General features: G+C 46.7%; 1 protein-coding gene across 5 annotated transcripts in view; it reads right to left on the bottom strand.

The window, feature by feature from the left end:
* snx25 (sorting nexin 25) overlaps window positions 1–20,666 on the bottom strand; it is a 369,244-nt gene that overhangs the window by 21,676 nt on the left and 326,902 nt on the right. For all 5 annotated transcript variants that reach the window (XM_072515885.1, XM_072515884.1, XM_072515886.1 and 2 more), the window contains 4 exons: window positions 18,976–19,089; window positions 15,146–15,310; window positions 13,893–14,010; window positions 9,345–9,411 (listed from right to left, as the gene is read on the bottom strand). In XM_072515885.1, coding sequence (XP_072371986.1) covers window positions 9,345–9,411; window positions 13,893–14,010; window positions 15,146–15,310; window positions 18,976–19,089 — 464 coding nt within the window. The remainder of the gene's footprint in view (window positions 1–9,344; window positions 9,412–13,892; window positions 14,011–15,145; window positions 15,311–18,975; window positions 19,090–20,666) is intronic.

Here is a 20,666-nt window from a genome sequence, read left to right as displayed (position 1 = left end):
CAGGGGAGGGCATCTGAGCACACCTCCCTAATGTTCCCGACAGAGTTCTAGGGTCTAGGTGCTCCTGATGTGGCGGGGTGGAGGAGGGGGGGGGGGGGGATGCAGAGCGAGGTTCTCCAGCACATGCTGGATGGCATTCAACTGGCATGCTGGATGGCATTCAAAGAAGGTGGGACCCGCAAGGGTGGGGGAGGCTTGGGGGATTTGACAGTCGTGCGGTAGAAGCCATAACCGATTGTCAGTCTCTCTCCTTCTCCAATTCCTCACAGATACAAAAATGGATCGTGGTGTCAGTCCCACAGAGGATGCCCTCACGGTGCTGGTGGCAGCCTAGGTGGCCAAATGCCAGAGAATGCAGCAGCGTTGACACAGGCTGGAGGTGGCATCCCATGTGCAGGGGGCCACCACACACCCTGAAGACCATCAGGCCGTGGAGAAACCCAGAGTGGGATGTATGTGACTGCCCACGATGTACAGACACCTTGATTGTTTGAGGAGATAACAGACAGCATGTGCCACAGGAGACTCCGTCTCAACAAAGAGACCGTGCAGCACCTGTGCCATGTCCTTGCAGACTTGGCACCACGTGGAGGACACCCGTTCCGGTGGCCGTGAAGGTCACCACAGCGCTGAACTTCTATGTAACTGGTTCATTTCAGGGCTTGACAGGGAGCTTGTGTAGCATATCACAAGCTACAGCCGACAAGTGCATTTGTGAGGCCATGAGAATAATCAACTTTGAGCTGGAGCGGACTTCCGGTGGCAGCTATGAAGGAGTAAGTCGCACATTTGGTGGTTCCCGCTCTGGTCGGACTTTTGCACCTTTCCCCCGGACTTTTTTCCGGTTTAAAACTGTAAATTCGAAGGCTGAGGCAATTGGGCACCGTTTCCACGTATCGGTGTATGGAGAAAAGAACCAGAAGTGCACGAAAAGGCAGAAACAAAAAGATAGGCAAGAGCTGTGCTGCAACTGCAGCTGGAGACAACATGGCCGAGGACCGGACCCCTGATGTGTCGGCCCAGCGATCAACGGAGCAGCTGATGCAGGTCATCCAGGACGGCTTTGTCAAGCAGAAACGGGACTGCCTGGACACGGTTAAAGAGTCGATTGATCGGCTGGAGCACAGATTGGACGCCCAGGATCGGGCGATCCAGAAGGTTGAGATGGCGCTGGCTGAACAGGAGGAGCATCAAACAGCGGTGGAGCTGGAGGTGGGGATGCTGCGGGGCCAGCAGAAAAGGCTTCTGGAGAAGGTGGACGACCCAGAGAACAGGTCCCTTTTGCAGAACTTAAGAATTGTCGGGCTCCCGGAGGGGTCTGAGGGAGCTGATGCTGGGGGATACGTAGCGGGTATGTTTGAGAAGCTGCTGGGGGAGGGGACATTCTCCCGACCCTTGGAGGGGGGACAGGGCTCTCAGAGCGCTCGCGAACGGGGGACACTCCGTGAGCAATGGTGGTGAGATTCCACAGGTTCCTGCACAAGGGATTTATTCTTCAGTGGGCCAAGCGAACGCGGAGCTGAAAGTGGGGCAACAGTATCCTGCGGGAGTACCAAGACCCGAGTGTGGAGGTGGCGAGGAAAAGGGCAGGCTTCAACCAAGTGAAGTCAATCTTCTTCAAGCAACAGGTGAAGTTTGGACTGCTGTATCCGGCTTGTCTCTGGGTCACATATGAGGACCAGCATCATTATTTTGAGTCGCCCGAAGATGCGCTTTTATGACGAAAAAGGATTGGTGGGGGGCTGCAAACTCTCGAACTTTGATGCAATTTGTTGGCTTATATTGGGTCTCTTTTTTATATATTTTCTCTTCTGTTTTTGAGTTCTGTTTAAGAAGGGGGGGCGGGGGGAAGTTTTTTCCGTTTTCGGATTTTCTTTTTGGTGGATGTTGGCAATGTCTTTTTCTTTGATGTGCACTTTTGTGGGATGGAGACGTGCTTGTTTGGGTTTCGTTTTTTTTTCAGCTGGGTGATTGTGTGAGGATTGTTAGACGAGGGAATTTGTTTGTATGAGCGGGGGGGGGGGGGGGGGGAAAGGGGAGTGAGGGAACAATAGGTGGGAGACGTTTTGGCGTCGGGGGCGGGGGCCACCCAGCTAGCTGTGGGGGGGTGCATATGTTTAGTTTATTGTATGGGGCAGGTTTCAGAGTGGTGTTGCTGGGGGTAGTTGTTCTGCTGACGAGGGAGGGACTTCGGTTGAGGGACAGAGAGGAGGTCGGTGGCGGGGGTTGTCGGGGGCGGGCCGGAGGAGGCGCGGCACATGGGCTGGAGGCGGGCCCCAAGAAAGGGGTTGGCTGATCGGCGGAGGCGGGGGGCACTTTGCCCCCCAACTAGGCTGATCACCTGGAATGTTCGAGGGTTGAATGGGCCGGTTATGAGGGCATGTGTGTTCGCGCACCTGAGGGGACTGAAGGCGGACGTGGTAATGCTGCAGGAGATGCATCTTCTGAGTAGTGGACCAGGTTAGATAGAAGAAAGGCTGGGTCAGTGAGGTCTTCCACTCGGGGCTGGATATAAAGACTAGAGGGGTTGCAATCTTGATTAATAAGACGGTGATATTTGAGGTGGGTAGAATAGTTTTGGATGTGGGGGGTCGATATATTATGGTTAGTGGTAAACTGGAGGGGATGAAGGTAGTGCTGGTTAATGTATATATGTCAAATTGGGATGATGTGGAATTTAGAGAGAGGATGTTGGGGAAGATACCGGACCTGGACTCGCACAAGCTAATCATGGGAGGGGACTTTAATACAGTTATTGATCCTGGTCTGGATCGGTCATGCTCGAAAACGGACAGGGTTCCAGTAATGGCGAAGGAACTGAAAGGGTTCATGGAGCAGATGGGGGGTGTGGATCCATGGAGATTTAGTCAGCCGAGGGTGAAGGAGTTCTCCTTCTACTCCCATGTGCATAAGGTATACTCTCGGATTGATTTCTTTGTTTTGGGTAGGGTCTTGCTGGCAGGACACTGGGTACTCGGCGATCACGATCTCGGACCATGCTCCACACTGGGTTGACCTGCAGGTTAGTAAAGACAGCAATCAGCGCCCGCAATGGAGGTTAGATGTCGGGCTATTGGCGGACGAAGCGGTGTGCGAGAGGCTGAGGAAATGCATACAAAATTACCTGCAGGTAAATGAAACGGGGGCGGTCTCAGCAGCGGTGGTCTGGGAAGCGCTGAAGGCAGTGGTGAGAGGAGAGCTGATCTCGATCCGGGCTCACAGGGACAGCACGGACAGGGCAGAGACGGACCGACTGGTAAAAGAGATTCTACAAGTCGACAGGAGGTACGCCGAGATTCCAGAGATAGGGCTTTTAAGGCTACAGGCGGAGTTCGGCTTGTTAACCACAGGGAGGGCAGTGGAACAGCTCAGAAAGGCGAGGGGGGCGATCTACGAGCATGTGAGAGGGCCAGCAGGATGCTTGCACAGCAGCTCAGAAAGAGGGAGGCAGCTAGAGAAATAGAGAAAGTTATTGACGGGGATGGGAACTTAGTTGGGGACTCGGCAGGGGTGAGCAAGGCGTTCAGGGATTTCTACAGCAGGTTGTGCAAGTCGGAACCCCCTGCGGGGCCGGAGGGGATGAGGCACTTCCTGGAGGGGCTGACTTTCCACAAGGTGGACGGGGAGCTGGTCGAAGGACTGGGGGCCCTGATAGGGTTGGAAGAGATAGTGGAGGGCTTGAAGGCCATGCAGTCGAGTAAGGCCCCGGGACCGGACTGGTACCCAGTGGTGTTCTATAAAAAGTTCTCCGGGATATTGGGATCGGTGCTGATGAAGGTGTTTAATGAGGCAAGGGAAAGAGGGGTTCTGCCCCAGACGATGTCACAGACCACGATTTCGCTTATCCTGAAACGGAACAAGAACCCGGAGCTATGTGGGTCTTATGGCCGATTTCCCTGTTGAACGTAGACGCCAATCTGTTAGCCAAAATGTTGTCCTCCAGGATTGAGGATTGTGTACCGAACGTCATTATGGAGGATCAGACGGGGTTCGTTAAGGGCAGGAGGATTGTGTACCGAACGTCATTGTGGAGGATCAGATGTGGTTCGTTAAGGGCAGGCAGCTGGTGGCCAATGTAAGAAGGCTGTTAAACATGATCATGCTGCCCCCGGGAAGTAGGGAGGTGGAGGTAGTGGTCGCGATGGATGCGGAAAAAGCTTTTGACCGGGTTGAGTTGAATTATTTATGGGAGGTTTGGGACAGTTCGGATTTGGGAGGGGCTTTGTTGACTGGGTCAGGTTGCTGTACCAGTCTCCTGTGGCAAGTGTACGGACGAACAGGATGATTTCGGATTATTTTAGACTGCACTGGGGGACGAGACAAGGATGCCCCCTCTCCCCACTGCTGTTTGCACTGGCTATAGAACCGCTAGCAATTGCTCTGAGGGCCTCAAGGGGCTGGCAGGGGCTGGTCCGCGGGGGGTGGGGGGGTGGGGGGGGGGAGGGGGAGGTGCGGCAGGGGGGCGGGGGGCGGTGGAGCACAGAATCTCGCTGTATGCGGACGACCTGCTTCTGTAGGTTTCAGATCCAATTGAGGGGATGGAAGAAATCATGGGAATTTTTGGGGAATTAGGCCGGTTTTCAGGGTATAAGCTTAATATGGGGAAGAGCGAGATGTTTGTGGTCCAGGCGAGGGGTCAGGAGAGGTGACGGGGGAACTGCCGTTTAGACTGGTAGGGGACAGTTTCAGGTACCTAGATATCCAAGTGGCGCGGGATTGGGACCGGCTACATAAATTGAACTTGGCCCGGTTGGTGGATCAGATGAAAGATGATTTCCGGAGATGGAATGCGCTCCCGTTGTCTCTAGCTGGTAGAGTCCAAACGGTGAAAATGACGGTCCACCCGAGATTCCTGTTTGTATTTCAATGTCTCCCCATCTTCATTCCGCGGTCCTTTTTTAAGCGGGTCAATACAGTTATGCCAGGAGAGAGGTGGTAACTTAACTTACCCTTGTAGTTTGGTGGATGCCAGTCTTCTTCTCACATTGGCGTGGTCCTCCTGGCTGCACTGACAGCTACTGCCACTGCCTCCCAGATGGTATTAGTGACCCTGCTACTGGCCCTCCGATCCCCTCGGGGGAACAGGATGTTCCGTCTCTTATTCACAGCGTCGAGAAGCCTGTCCATGTCGGCATCCCTAAAGCAAGGAGCAGGTCTGCGCTCTGCCATGCTTGTGGGTTGACCGGAAGTGAGCGGTGAGGGCATGTTTAAAAGCCGCTCCCCCTTGTTAGTGGCTGGACGCTGAGGCTCAAGTCTCGCGAATAATGGCGAGAAGCTCATGGGGCTCATTTCCAGCACCAAGTGCTGTTAAATACAGGCCGCAATCTCACCAACGCGGCCGATCAGAAACACTCCGCCATTCGTGCCTAAAATGATACTTGGAAATGTTTTCCTTAAATCGCGCCACATTTTTATTTGCCACAAGTGTTCATTTGAACAAAGTTAATTAGCTGCAGAACATTATTCAAGACCTAGTGACCTAATGATGTCTGCTTGTTGAGCCATAAACCGCCTCTTAAACCTCCAAAATGCCAGGTAGGAAGCACAGGTCCACTCTACACCACCCCACTCTATACCTAAGCAGAGACGGTTGCTCTCCTCACAGCGCCCTGATATTCATTACCATTTTCACCGAGGAACTTCATTATGGCGTGCAGCTCCCCAGCACGATGGAAATAAAATCGGAGGCCAGTGTGCCTCGGGCAAGGGGGCTAGCCTTCCCCGAGCCCAAAACTGGGAGCATCACAATTCTAGGCCAATATAATCAGGTATGTGCTGTTGAAACTGGTAGAACCAATTACTGGGCAAAAACATGTACTCCATATCGCAATGGCTTTTATTTAACTGAGTGTTTAGAAAACCATCCACAGAAAATAATTAAAAGTTGTAAGGTTACAGATCAGGATATGTCGTTTCCAAGTCCCCCGGGCACTTATTTCCTCGTAGAGACACAAAGATTAGATGCAGTGCACGGAATTAAATAATAGCAAGGGAGATTACACTGTGTGAAGTACAAGATCTTCATGTCAATTAATCAAAGCAGTCTTTGTGTGACAACAGAGTCAAGACTCAGCAACAGAGCTGACTAAAGGACGGTACTGCATTAATAACTGAAGCAATTTTTGACGTGCATTTTCATCCTGTCCCTTTTTTAAAAATTAATTTACGGGATGTGGGCGTAGCTGATTAGGCCAGCATTTATTGCCCACCTCTAGTTGCCCTTCAGGTGGTGGTAAGTTGCCTCTTGAACTGCTGCAGTCCTTGAAGTGTAAGTACACCCACTATGCTGTTAGGGAGGGGATTCCAGGATGTTGCCCCAGCAATAGCGAAGGAACAACGATACTTTTCCAAGTCGGGGTGGTGAGTGACTTGGAGGGGAACCTCCAGTTGGTGGGGTTACCAGGTATCTGCTGCTCTTTTCCATCTAGATGGTAGTGGTCGTGGGTTTGGAAGGTGCTGTCCAAGGAACCTTGGTGAGTTACTGTAGTGCATCTTGCAGATGGTACACGTGGCTGCCACTGTTTGTCGGTGGTGGAGGGTTTGAATGTTTGTGGAAGGGGGAGCAATCAAGTGGGTTGCTTTGTCCTGCATGGTGTCAAGTTTCTTGAGTGTTGTTGAAGCTGCATTCATGCAGGCAAGTGGAGAGTATTCTATTACACTCCTGAATTGTGCCTTGGAGGTGGTGGACAGGCTTTGGGGGGTTAGTAGGTGAGTTACTCACCGTAGAATTCCTAGCCTTTGACAAGAAATGAAAAATGAAAATCGCTTATTGTCACAAGTAGGCTTCAATTAAGTTACTGTGAAAAGCCCCTAGTCGCCACATTCCGGCGCCTGTTCGGGGAGGCTGGTACGGGAATTGAACCGTGCTGCTGGCCTGCCTTGGTCTGCTTTAAAAGCCAGCAATTTAGCCCAGTGTGCTAAACCAGCCCCCTGGTAGCCACAGTATTAATGTGGCTAGTCCAGTTCAGTTTCTGATCAATGGTAACCCCCAGGATGTTGATTCATTAATGATAAGGCCATTGAATGTCAAGGAGCAGTGGTTCGATCCTCTCTTATAGCAGATGGTCATTGCCTGGCACTTGTGTCGTGCGAATGCTGCCTTGATGTCAAGGGCAGTCACTCTCACCTCCCTCTGGCATTTGGCTTTTGTGTCCATGTTTGACTTAGTTTATAGCAATACCCAGCAATTTAACCCACTTTGCGTGATTCATTGTGGCCACCCAGGTGCCTGGGACACATCAAAATCCATTCACTGTGCACTAACCTTAAATTAATCCAAAATCAGAGCTTCTATTGGCCTGCAGGGAGACTCCTTATTTATCCATTCAACGAAGTGCACTTTAAAAAGTGCCATGGTTCAGGATTGTGTACATGGAGAATGTGTCTGGCAAAACCATGCAACTTTCTAGTACAGATCACTGGGAAGCTTCTTAATGCTCAAAGAACAAAGAAAAGTACAGCACAGGAACAGGCCCTACCGCCCTCCAATCCTGCGCCGAACATGCTGCCCATCTAAACTAAAACCGTCTACACGTCCAGGGCCCGTATTCCTCTATTCCCATCCTATTCATGTATTTTGTCAAGATGCCCCTTAAATGTCACTGTCGTACCTGCTTCCACCACCTCCTCCGGCAGCGAGTTCCAGGCATCCACAAACCCTTTGTGTAAAAATCTTCCCTCGCATATCTCCTCTAAATTTTGCCCCTCGCACCTTAAACCTATGCCCCCTAGTAATTGACCCCTTCACCCTGGGAAAAAGCTTCTCACTATCCACTCTGCCCAGGCCCCTCATAATTTTGTAGACTTCTATCAGGTCGCCCCTCAACCTCCGTCATTCCATTGAGAACAAACCAAGTTTGTCCAACTCTTCCTCAGAACTAATGCCCTCCATACCAGGCAACATCCTGGCAAACCTCTTCTGTACCCTCTCCAAAGCTTCCACATCCTTCTGATAGTGTGGTGTCCAGAATTGAACTCTATATTCCAAGTATTGCCTAACTAAGGTTCTATAAAGATGCAGTCTTATATACATGCCAATTTGTATACTCAATGCCACCTCCGAGGAAGGCAAGCATGCTGTATGCCTTCTTGACTACCTTCTCCACCTGTGTTGCCACTTTTGGTGACCTGTGGACCTGTACACCCAGATCCTCTGTCTGTCAATACTCTTAAGGGTTCTGCCATTTGCTATATATTAGACTCTCCATAATGCATTATCTCACAGTTGTCTGGATTAAACTCCATCTGCCATCTCTCCGCCCAAGTCTCCAACCGATTTGACAATCCCCACTGCTATCCGCAATTCCACCAAACTTTGTGCCATCCGCATACTTAAGAATCAAACCAGCTAGGACGACCCTACCCATTTGGGCTTTAGCTGGTGAGGATTATTTGAAGCCTAAGCAGTGAGAATTCTTGCCCTCAGTGATAATCTACTCTTCGCTGAATCAGATATTGAATTACCAAGTCTCCCACCGAGGAGTTGCTTTTGTCCCAATCTTCTTTGCCAAGTACATCATGTTGACACTTACTCAAGCCTTTGTTTGCTTCCCTCATAACACAAAGATGTGAGAGACAGATAGTGGATACAAAGCACTTAGAGCAAAATGGCAAGCTAGCAGAGCAGCACAACCCACCATAGAATGAAACGGTATCCCAATATACAGTCTAGTCCTATTGACCACAGCATAGGCATAAAAAAGGTCCCAGTAAAATGTCGGTATCACCAGTTACAGATCCAGAGGTTCAGCAGCAACATTTCATTTCTCAATCATGATACATTTCATACTCTGGATATACAAGTGTGGATAATTATACCCCAAAATCAGGTAACACAGCTGCTGCATTCCCAAACTTCAGTATTACCTCAGTCATAGGATGAATACATGTTTTTCCTAAGATGGATGGACTGATACCAACAGTTTACCACATACCAACCCCCTCAAATATTCTAGACATCAGCCCCCCCGCCCCCACCTAGTCCAAATCTAAAATCTGCCTTCTACCAACTGCTTAATCCCAACTCTCCTGCGAAGGGTTTTGGTAAAGGGTTTTGGTAAAGCCAGTCATAAGATTGACTTTTCTTCAAAGACCCTGAGAAACCATTTGGTCTTCACATCCCCTCCCCATCCTTATTTTTCCAGCAATCCATCAAACATTTGCATTCTACAGACCCGAATCTTTCATATAGTCTAAAGAAGTCCTTCCACTGAAACTCTTAGAAGCTCCAAACCATAGGGGAGACACAGGACAGGCTTGTCACATCTTGTTGAAAAATGGCGGTTGGGGGGGGGGGGGGGGGGGGGGGGGCGGGGGGGAGAGAAGAGTGAGAGAAAACAACTTACTTGTTGATTGTCCTTCCAAATGTAACTTGTACTAGAGCAATAAGTGTCTTCCTGACCCACTTGAACACTGCAAAGCAGAGATTAACAAGATGAAACATAGAAAAAAGACTAGGTTACAGATCGCTGCCGTTAATATTGCCGTCGTCCCAAAAATAGATTGAAACAAGTTTGTCCTCTTCACGAAATCACTGAAAACAGCTGCATTATTTTCCACAATACTCTTCATTCATCAAATGAAGTATTATATATTTCAGATAAAAATAGGTTAAAGGGTTATGCAAAACAGGTGGGGAGGTGGATTTGAGACCAGGAAGAGATCAACCATGCTATAATTGAATGGCAGAGCAGGTTCGAAGGGCTAATTGCCTACTTCTACTCCTAATTCCTATGTTCCTATGTATTACAAACACCATGAATAAACCCATGCCAACAACAGGAAAATCTTGAATCACAAAAGATTACTTTAAGACTTTTTCATATCTATGTGGTCACAAACATAGGTCTTTCTATGCAACATAGAGGATTTCCCCAGGATTGTTGCCAGCAATTCATTGTCTGAAGATTAGAATAACATATTAAGAGATAGACAATAAGGCTTCTTAAGTGGGATATAATACATTTAGAAGTAGTGCAAACATTTGGTTCTTTGGGAGAATGAAACTTTCTTTTTTAGTAAATGTCTCATATCAGTCCAGAAAGTAGAAAAAGTTGACCAATAACTGCATAAAGGTAACACATCCCTCAAAAGGCCAATAATATGTGAAAAAAAGCAGTCACATCAGTTTGTGAACAAAGCTGTAAGAACACCCAACAATCCTTTGCTTGTATTATTCACCTCTCTTAGCACAGAAGCACATTAAATCAAGTTGTTGAAGGCACACAATTAGTGGCACATTGTTTGGGAGGTAACGGCAAGTAAGAACTCAAAGAGCATGAAGGAGATAGGAGAGAAACAGGAGGTATGGCTTCTGGGTTAGTGCGAGGGGTAAGGTGAAGAGTAAAAATCAGAGAGGCAGCTGAATGGATGATTGTGATAAAAAGACCATTGACGTCTCACACTTGCTGAGGGTGAGTTGACAGGGAAGGTGGTGATGGGCGGAAAAGCAGTCAGAAGTAATCTTTGCTGTTCTGGATGATCTTGAAGAGTAACAAATGGATTTGGGAGAGCAATGATCTGTTGATGGATGTCTAATTCTTTTGTCTGCCAAATGCAAGAAAATCTGCAGCCCTTAGACATGAAGGAGCATAGACTGGGAAAGGACATAGTAAAGGCTTGCTGAGGAAAAGACTATCAATGGGAGGGACTGATTAAAAAGATAGCTGGCTGCAGGAATCCTGTGGAAATGTGAGGGCTACGGGCATTTTATATTCTTCTCAGAGTTATGTTTTCAGATGATTTATGAAGTGCACCTGGTGTAGTTTAATGTAATGATCATTCATTTTATAATGTTAGGTGACAGTGATATATTGCACAATTAACTTGTATTTTGAACAATCTCTTTCACAAAAAGCACTAGAAAAGAGATATTGATCATGCGATCCAGCAGACTTTAAGTCCGCTTTCGGGCCGAGAACCACCCTGCTATTCAATGGCATTTTGTCATGTTTTTTGCCTCAGGTTACTGAGGCAAACTGGAGAGAGTCCCTGCTGCTGAGCTGATTGCACCTCCACTAACTGCTGTTCGCAGATTACGCACCATTTTGATCGGCAGGCCTATGTCGTCCCCCCGCCCCTGCTTTCTGGGTTACTCCCCTCCCACATTTTTCCAGAGGCCCCTGGGAACCCCCCTCACATGGGCAAGCCCCCTCCCCGTCTGTCCGACCCCTGGCACCGCCAGCTGGGCACTCTGGCAGTGGTCAGGTTCCAGGGTATATCACCCTGCCCTTTCCCCGACCACCTAGGGGTCTCCAATGCCCCCCCCCCCACCCCATGCCACCTAGTCCATGTTTGTGTGGATCAATACTAAATGGCGCCCTGGCGAAGTCTCGCAGATGCGGCTGTTGAGTCCCTGGCTCCCAGGTATTTAAATGAGCTATTAGGCTCATTTAAATATGCAGATCTGAATCCCATCCATTGTTCATCAGAGATCATTAGTACTTTATTTTTGGAACGCAATAAACTACTCTTTCAGTCAAGAGAAAACTACTAGAATATGCTTACACTTAAGGAATCATGTTTGGCTCAGTGGTGCCTTCTCACTTCTGGTTGGAGGTTCAAAACTAATTCTGTGGACTTCAGTGGCTAAACTAGGCTGGACTATTTGGTACATTAAAATACTGGTTACATGATCTATTTGGTACTTCACTCCCGTGGCATGTCAAAGATTGGGACCAATCTATGCATTAATTATATCTTTAAACATTGGAATATGGTGGTGTCATGGTTATGTTACTGGATTAATAATTCAGAGAAGGCAGGTTCAAATCTCACAATAGCAGAGCACTTGAATTCAGCTTTAAAAAGGCCAGTATTTATTGTTCATCCCTAGCTGCCCATTGAAGGTGGTCGTTTAATGCTTTCTAGGTTTCACATTAGCATGAACCCAATATGAAATACAGGTCAGACTGGGTAAGGATGGCAGATGTTCTTCCTTGAAGGACATCAGTGAATCCGTTTGGTTTTGAATGACAATCCAGCTGGTTCATGACCAATTTTCAAAAATAATAACGGCTTGATAGTAAGAGTATGGCTGAAAAAAGAAACACACTGTTGAATCCTTTCGTTTTGCACTCAAATGTATACTGCACGAGAAGAGGGTGTTTATTTTATTTTTTAAATCTGAAAATGAAAAGCTGGTCGTTAAACACCACTGGGAAATTGTTAGATTGAACGTTGCTGTACTCGATAGGTAGAGATGATCAACCCTCCGCAGTAGCAGCAGGGTTTAGCAGCCAGGAGTGGGGAAAGAAGAAGGGAAAGGAAAGTGAACTTGAGGGAAGAGTGCCAATGTAATCTTTGCAATGGAAGGGAGGAAAAACATAATGTGACACAATCTTACAAGTTCAAATAACTTATCTGGTTTAGCAATAGATAGCACCAGTGCATATCTACAATCGCAAACAATTCCTTCAAGGAAGGAGGGAATATTTCTACAATTTGCACCACAATCTTCTGTTCTATATAACGGGTGGAAATGTGTGTGATTGCAGTTAAGCTGCACTTCAAGCGTTGTTACATTCCATAGTTCACAAACAGGCCTCAGCTTAGGACTGTCAGCTTTTCTGAGTCTTAGCTTTTCATTAATTATTCAGTTTGACATGCTACGAGAAAGTTCAAGGTTGGCCTGCCGCAGGAACATTGTCAGCTTCTCTGAAGACATTGTAGTTGGCTTACCTGTTATAAATTTAGAGTATCCAATTCTTTTTTTTTTTCAAATTAAGGGGCAATTTTGTGTGGCCAATCCACCTAACCGGTACATTTTTGGGTTGTGGCGGTGAGACCCATGCAGACACCGGAAGAATGTGCAAACCCCACACGATGGGCGGCATGGTAGCTAGCGCCAGGGTCCCGGGTTCGATTCCCACTTCGGTCACTGTCTGTGCGGAGTCCACACGTTCTCCTCGTGTCTACATGGGTTTCCTCCGGGTGCTCCGCTTTCCTCCCACAAGTCCCGAAAGACGTGCTTCTTAAGTGAATTGGACATTCTGAATTCTCCCTCAGTGTACCCGAACAGGGAGCGGAATGTGGCGAGTAGGGGATTTTCACAGTAACTTCATTGCAGTGTTAATGTAAGCCCATTTGTGACAATAATAAAGATCATAATAGTGACCCGGGACCGGGTTTGAACCTGGGTCCGCGGCGCCATGAGGCAGCAGTGCTAAACACTGCACCACCATGTCGCCCCACTCCATTGCATTTCTTTCATTCCTAATTACCTTAAATCATTCAACAGCAGCACCACTGTTGGCCTTGTTTTTTTTAGAAAAGCTAATAACAATGGATAAACGCACGGTTATTATGGATTATTTATTCACTGTTTTGTTTGATGAACCATGCGAGTTGTCAAAAGTTCTAAATATAAACTGATTGTTAAGATTTGTTCGCAGATAATAGCTGCTGTATTTTAAATAGCAATAAATCATGGAGTTCTGACACTGTTAAATGGCTTGTGGCAAAATTACTGAATGTTGGCAAATTTCAGATGAGCTTCAGTTGAGATTTGTAATTGTAAATACTATTGTGATTGTCAAATGTTAAATAGACTAGTGGGAATAGGTGTCACGTTTGCTGACTAGGTTTTAATTCCACCATTTTACCTTTGCCTTTTGCCTAACCAAGATGGTCCCTTCCTCTCACCTCCCACCTCTGCAAAACCCTTTCTTCTTGAATACGGCACTGGAAGTGTCAGCTTACAGTCAAGTCATTGCAGTGAAGTTTGAACCCACAACATTTTGATTCAGGCGAGAATCCGACCACTGGGTCAAGATACTAGAACTTGCATTCCAGCCACTCATAGCAAATCCTTTGAGGCCTTTCTGAATGCAAATTGGAATGAAGCTTCTTTTCAAATAATGACAGAAAGAAAGAAAAGTATTAAGTTCACTTACTCCCCCTGAGCTCAAAGATTTCTCCAATGAGCATGAAGCAAGGTTCAGCAAGAGAGTCTCTTTTGCAGTCGACCTCGTCCCCATAATCAGAGAGATCGCTGTCCTCCTCAGTGTCCTCCTGAGGACAGACATGGAAAAAAACATTCATAAAACATATTTGGAAGAACCGATATTGCACACAACGTCTGCTGTCATTAGTGGAATTTAAAATTGAAGATTATCTGCAGTTTGTTCTTCATTTCTACAGGGATATCATCATCAGCTCATTATCCCAATGCACAGGTCAGAAAATACAGATTTTGTGATGTGTAAGTCCTTTTTAATACAGCAGAATGTAATTATTATTCCCAAGCACTTTTCATCTCTGAAGTTTCAAGCTTGCTGTGATATTGTGATCCTTGATATATGACCATTATTTTTCAGCGGCAATAAGTCTGTCAATGCAAGCGGATAGAAAGCGGACTGGTAACATTTTTATATATAAATGAACCTAAGTCCTGTATATTGAATGCTGGGACCACTTTATGACGGTAGCGCACATTTAGCCTTTACTGAATTTATACTACCGGCTTTTCTTCATGGAAGACTATTGTATGGTAATTGCATACCTTTCTGTGAGGAGTAATGTGAGCAGGGGATTGGAGGAGAAAGGCTTAGGGGCTGGAGGGAAGACTCATTTGCAGGCTATTCCTATTCACACACCTGAATAACATTACTGCCTCGGCCCTTGCTGTAATATTCCTGTTCCTCTCAACTGCATATTATGCAAGGGCTGGAGAGACCAGGTCGAAATATAATGGCAAGACCATAGCCTTGAAAATTAAAAGGTAATTTCTATATTGATCTAATAAAGGCCAGACAACTTATCCTTTATTACTTCAGTCCTTTAGCAGCTGATCATTTAGTCTTTTCAAGTATTTTAATTATTACGTATCTAATTAGACCTGAAACAGATATCGCCATGATACTTTTACATGGAACTGCAGATACCCAAACATCCTTAGTTCTTGGTTTCCTTGTGGTTGAATCTTTAAAGCAACTTCTACCATCATTGACATACTATATAACATGAAAGATTATCTACAGTTAACAGTATGCTAAGAATTCTTTATTGCTGCAATAAATAGTTGCCTCCAGTTGTGAGCAGAAGCACAAGAGACTACACAAATATCTCCTTTCCTCAGTTACAGGAATGGCGAAGTTACCACAATTCAATTTCTTTTTAAGTCATGCAGAGACTCAGTAATTCACACCTCCTGATGAGAGAAGAAATCTCCAGGTAGCCTCTCCAGAAAGGAGGACAGCGAAAAAGTCGACTTCTTCCCTTGTACATCAACAACTTTCAGGTATTCTGGAGAGGGGCTTAGAAAACCATAAAGTGCCTCACTGTGGCACAGTCTCTCATCCGTGAGGAGTTTCTGTAGGAAGAAAGTGCAGGTGAGAAAGTAGTATTAACAAGGACAAAAGCACAGCAATTTTCAACGTTACAGCTTGCAACCAGGTAACAGATCTACTGTACTTATCAAAACGGTTGACTTTGAAAAGCAACCATGAATCCAGAGAGCAAATCCTTTCGCAAGTTATGGAGTTCACAGAATTGTTACGGCACAGAAAGGAGGCCATTCAGCCCATCATGTCAGTGTGGACTCGCCATGGGAGCAATTCTCCTCGTGCCACTTTATAGCCATTGACGTTGACACCCCCTCCCCCTGATAATTATTCTTACTCTGGATTGCTCATTGTCCTTTTCCATAGTCATCCTAAACCTATTGACACAATGACTACTGCCCCCAAATATTTCCCTATTGACACTCAATCCACTTGGCTCACCTCATTCCCAAGAACCTGGTCCAGAAATGCAAATTTTCTGATTGGAATGGAAACATATTGTAGAAAATTCTCCTGAACACATTCTAGGCCCTCTCTGCCCTTTCTACCACCACTACTACGCCAATCTGTATTTGGATAAAATTCCTCCATTATAGCTATTCTATATTTCTTACATCTCTCTGTGATTTCCTTGCAAATCTGTTCCTCTATAATTTTCCTACTAATTGGAGGCAGTAAGAAGTCTTACAACACCAGGTTAAAGTCAAACAGGTTTGTTTGGAATCACTATCTTTCGGAGCACAGCTATTGAATCCAAACAAACCTGTTGGGACTTTAACCCGGTGTTGTAAGACTTCTACTGTGCCCACCCCAGTCCAACGCCGGCATTTCCACATAACAAAAGAACAACAAAGAAATGTACAGCACAGGAACAGGCCCTTCGGCCCTCCAAGCCCATGCCGACCATTCTGCCTGTCTAAACTAAAATCTCCTACACTTCCGGGGTCCGTATCTCTCTATTCCCATTCTATTCATGTATTTGTCAAGATGCCCCTTAAACGTCACTATTGTCCCTGTTTCCACCACCTCCTCCGGCAGCGAGTTCCAGGCACCCACTACCCTCTGTGTAAAAAAACTTGCCTCGTACATCTCCTTTAAACCTTGCCACTCGCACCTTAAACCTTTGCCCCTAGTAATTGACCCCTTTATCCTGGGAAAAAGACTCTGACTATCCACATCATTGCTACTAATTGGTGGCCTATTGACTACATCTTTTTTGATCCTTAGCTCTAGTCAGATTCTGACATTGACTCCTCTATCCAGCGCTGCAATGTTTTCATGCCACCCTCCCCTCCCCCTTTTCTTTCTTTCCTATCTTTTCTGAAAATCTTGTATCCAGGAACATTTAATCCTCAGTCCTGCTAGTGCCAGAGCCAGCTCTCTGTTATAGCCACAACATCATAATCAATATTAATCTTCTAAAGTAAACCTCAGTGAGCCATTTTCAGAGATGAGCAAGCACTTTCTCAATCAGAAATCTTTGAGGCTGTGGTTTTCGTCTGACTTTTAAAAGCACGTTAATGTGGATCTTAATGCCACGCAGTCAATCCTTTTAAGTCATTATTTTTAATGATGTCTCTCTATTGAAACAATAATCCTCACGAATAGAGACGCAAGATATTTTGGAAAATGTTGCGCACAGGGACAGAAAAAAGGGGCGGGATTCTCCGTTGCCCAACGCCGATATCGTAATTGTCGATCGGGCGGAGAATTCCTGTTTACGACCAAATCGGGGGTGGCGCCTATTTTCGGATGCTCAGCCCCTCCAAAAGGCATCTTCGAGGAGCATGCTGTTGGGACCACCTCAGGACTCCCCCGATGGGCCGAGTTCCTGACGGCGCGGGGGACGTGTGCTCTCAGTTTTCGTGAACCCGGCATGGAGGCTGCGGACTGTGTCCAGCGATACCACAGTCGGGGCGGGGGCCGTGCTGCTGGCCGGGGGGGGGGGGGGGGGGGGGGGGGGGGGCTTCGCCGAGGGCTGGGGATACTGGTGGGGGTTGGCCCGGGGGGTGGTGAGGGGGTGTCCAGGGGAGCACCATCTGGCAGGTCGGATCCACACGCGGCCAGTGCCATGTTGTACGGCATGACCGCTGCAGGTCGTCACCGTGCATATGTGCGGCCATGGACCCGGCAATTCTCCAATTCTCGGGAAGGCCGTGCTTTGTACGTGGCGCAGCTTCTAGCCCCTCACCGGTCAGAGGATCAGTGCTGGGTCCTCACCGATGTTTTCATAGTAAAACTAGACACGTTTTCTCCGGACATAGCCTCAAAATTGGAGAATCCAGCCCAAGGTGTTTCATTTTAAAAAAACATTCTTTACCTGGATATACCTGGATATACCTGGATATACAATCTGCTTTTCGTGTTTAACTCAGGTGCCAATATTCAAATCATTGGAAAAAAATCATAATTTGAAAGTCTATTTATCCTTGGTTTAGTCCCCTGCCAGAAGAATCAGTAAATGGCCACTGACCAGAGCGTGGATTCCAATTCTGGCCTTGACCAGGTAGATGCAAGGACAATATTTCCTCTCGTGAGAGAAACAAGAACTAGTAGACACAACTTAAAATAAGGGGTCTCCCTTTCAAGATGGAGATAATGAGTAATCTCTTCTCTAACAGTTGTTAGTGTTTGAAATTCTCTTCCCCAAAGGCTGGGTCACTGAATATATTCAAGGCTGTATTGGACAGATTTTTAATCGACAAGGAAGTTGAGGGTTATGGGGGGGGGGGGGGGGGTGACAACAGGAAAGTGGAGTTAAGGTCACAATCAGATCATACATGATCTTATTGATGACGGAGCAGGCTCAATAGGCCAAAATGACCTATTCCTGCTTCTGTTTCTTCCGTCAAGATATGGCAGTTGTAAAATTAATCTTTCCAGCAAGTAGAGTCTGAATTTTACCTATTTGGGATCAGTACAGCTGGGAATGGAAGCAGAATGAGAAAGCCTGCCATAAACCTAAAATATCTGTACAATAAATTGTTGTTATTCAGATACAGAAATTGCTCATATTCTGAAACTTGGATGCGTCCAGTTTCAATTTACCATTGACAATTGTTGTAATGATGCTAATGGACTTGCACTCTCTGGGTGCACTTTGGGCCTGCGTTTGGGCCACAGAATATCAAGAGTCAAAAAACGAGAATCCCGCCAGCGAGATCTAATTTCCTGATTTTCCTCGCCAGTGACGCAATGAGGTTCCCATAAAGTCTTTTCAATAAATTAACATCTTGGTAAAGGGCTTCCCCCAGTGTATCATCCCCCACATTAGGAGTTTCCCCGTCGGTGACGTGACGTCACGTTGGCGATGTTTACAACAACGGGTTTTGCAGAACATGAACCAGGCGAAGGAAACCTGTCAGGGGCGCACAGTTAAGTAAAGTCCCCAGTGACATGCCTGGACTGCCGGGTGGGGGGGGGGGGGGGGGGGGGGGGGGTTCTCAGTGTCCATGGTAAGTCGGTGGGGGATTCCTGGTTTCTTGTCGGTAATCAGGGCATCCTTAAAAACAGCACCCCTATCTTAGGATTCCTGGCATTGCCAGCTGGTCCTGGCCCGCCAGCATGATGACATGAGCCACGCCTGCACATTGTTTTGCACAGTGTTGCATTTCCAGGCGAGAACAGCTGGCTGTGCAGCCAGCGAGCTGCACGTCCCTTTCCTTGCCTCAGCCAGCACTCTGTTTTCACTTACCTGTAAAAAATTATTCAGCTGATTTGTTGACTTGTCCAGGAACTTCTGGTCAATGGATTTAAAGGGCAGCTTACTCATTGAAGGTAGCTGCACTTTCTTTAATATTGGGAAACACTAAGAAACACAAAATCAGATATTTACCGTTTTAACAATGCTGCATCATCACAGGGCTACATTTAAGAGCAACATAAACTTAATTCAGTCTTCAGATCACGTTACAGAGCTCTGCTTATCCAGCTGGTGTTTACATCGAACGTCTCACACCGTTTGCACAGAAACGGAGCCCTTAAAGCAACAGATATGTTGCTCATTGTTGTAACTATACAACCACATAAAAGTAATGACTACAAAATGCAGAGGAAGCAATGGATATTTTACTGTTGTCCTCCTTTCTAATTCCCACCTCAAGTACCATGTCTGTTGTCATAGTGTGATGAATGTAAGAAATTGGTGTATATATATATATATATATATATATATATATTGTATTATATATATATGGTGCAGTAATGGATTAAGGTGTGTATGTATCTGCTGCAGCAATATTTATTAAAAATCCTGGTTTAAAAGAAAGACTGACACTGTGGCTGCAGAAGATGAAATTAAGATGTTGTAAAAGTGAATACATAGTCATATAATAATAATCACTTATTGTCACAAGTGGGCTTCAATGAAGTTACTGTGAAAAGCCCCTAGTCGCCACATTCCAGCCTGTTCGGGGAGGCCGGTACAGGAATTGAACCCGCACTGCTGGCCTTGTTCTGCATTGCAAGCCAGCTGTTTAGTCCACTGTGCTAAACCCCCTCTGCTTACGTTTACAAGGCGAGGCTTAATGAGATTTAGTTATGATTTCCGGGGAGTTGATAATTAGAGACATTGGTCTGGATGCTCCGCCCCGCCGCACCAGTTTTCTGATGCGACGCGCCCCCACCGGCAGCGAGATTCTCCGTTCCGCCAGCCGGCCAATGGGGTTTCCCATTTTGGGCAGCCCCATGCCGTCAGAAAATCCCGGGCGTGGGTGTGCTGCCGGCACAATGGAGAACCCCGCCAGTGGAAAATCCAGCCCATTGTCTTTAAACTTAAGTAATTAGGTCATGGGATTGGAGTGGGATAAAGATCATGTGGCAATGGGACGGGCCAGGACTGTGGCAGTCACTTTGGAGTTAGTTCTCTGGAAGTTGGTTGAACAACAGTTTCTGCAGAAGGCTGCAAGAGATTCGGCATTAATCTGACAGGGTCTCTCTCTCTCTTCATGCAGTCCCTCAAAAGATCTTTCTATCCAAAGATCGGCAAGTAACCTTGTGCTTACTAACTTTATTTAAAAGTGGGTTTTGACCTGTGATGGCGTTTGTTTGATTTGAGATAAAGAAGGTAGCAGTTAGGATTTTTGTTTTTTAAATTTCGAGTATCCAATTCTTTTTTTCCCCAATTAAGGGGCCATTGAGCTTGGCCAATCCACGTACCCTACGTGGGGGTGAAACCCACACAGACACGGGGAGAATGTGCAAACTCCTCACAGACTGTGACCCGGGGCCGGGATCAAACCTGGGACCTCGGCGCCGTGAGGCAGCAGTGCTAACCACCGCACCACCTGATCGACGAGGGTATTTGGGTGGATGCCCTGGGAAGGGTAAACTCTTCCTCCTCTTGCGAGAGGGTCAGCCTGATACAATTTAAGGTGCTGCACAGGG

The sequence above is a fragment of the Scyliorhinus torazame genome, chromosome 9, assembly GCF_047496885.1.
Source record: "Scyliorhinus torazame isolate Kashiwa2021f chromosome 9, sScyTor2.1, whole genome shotgun sequence".
NCBI lineage: Eukaryota > Metazoa > Chordata > Chondrichthyes > Carcharhiniformes > Scyliorhinidae > Scyliorhinus > Scyliorhinus torazame.
The sequence above is the reverse complement of the archived record's forward strand: the minus strand, read 5'-3'. Positions and strand labels throughout refer to the sequence as shown.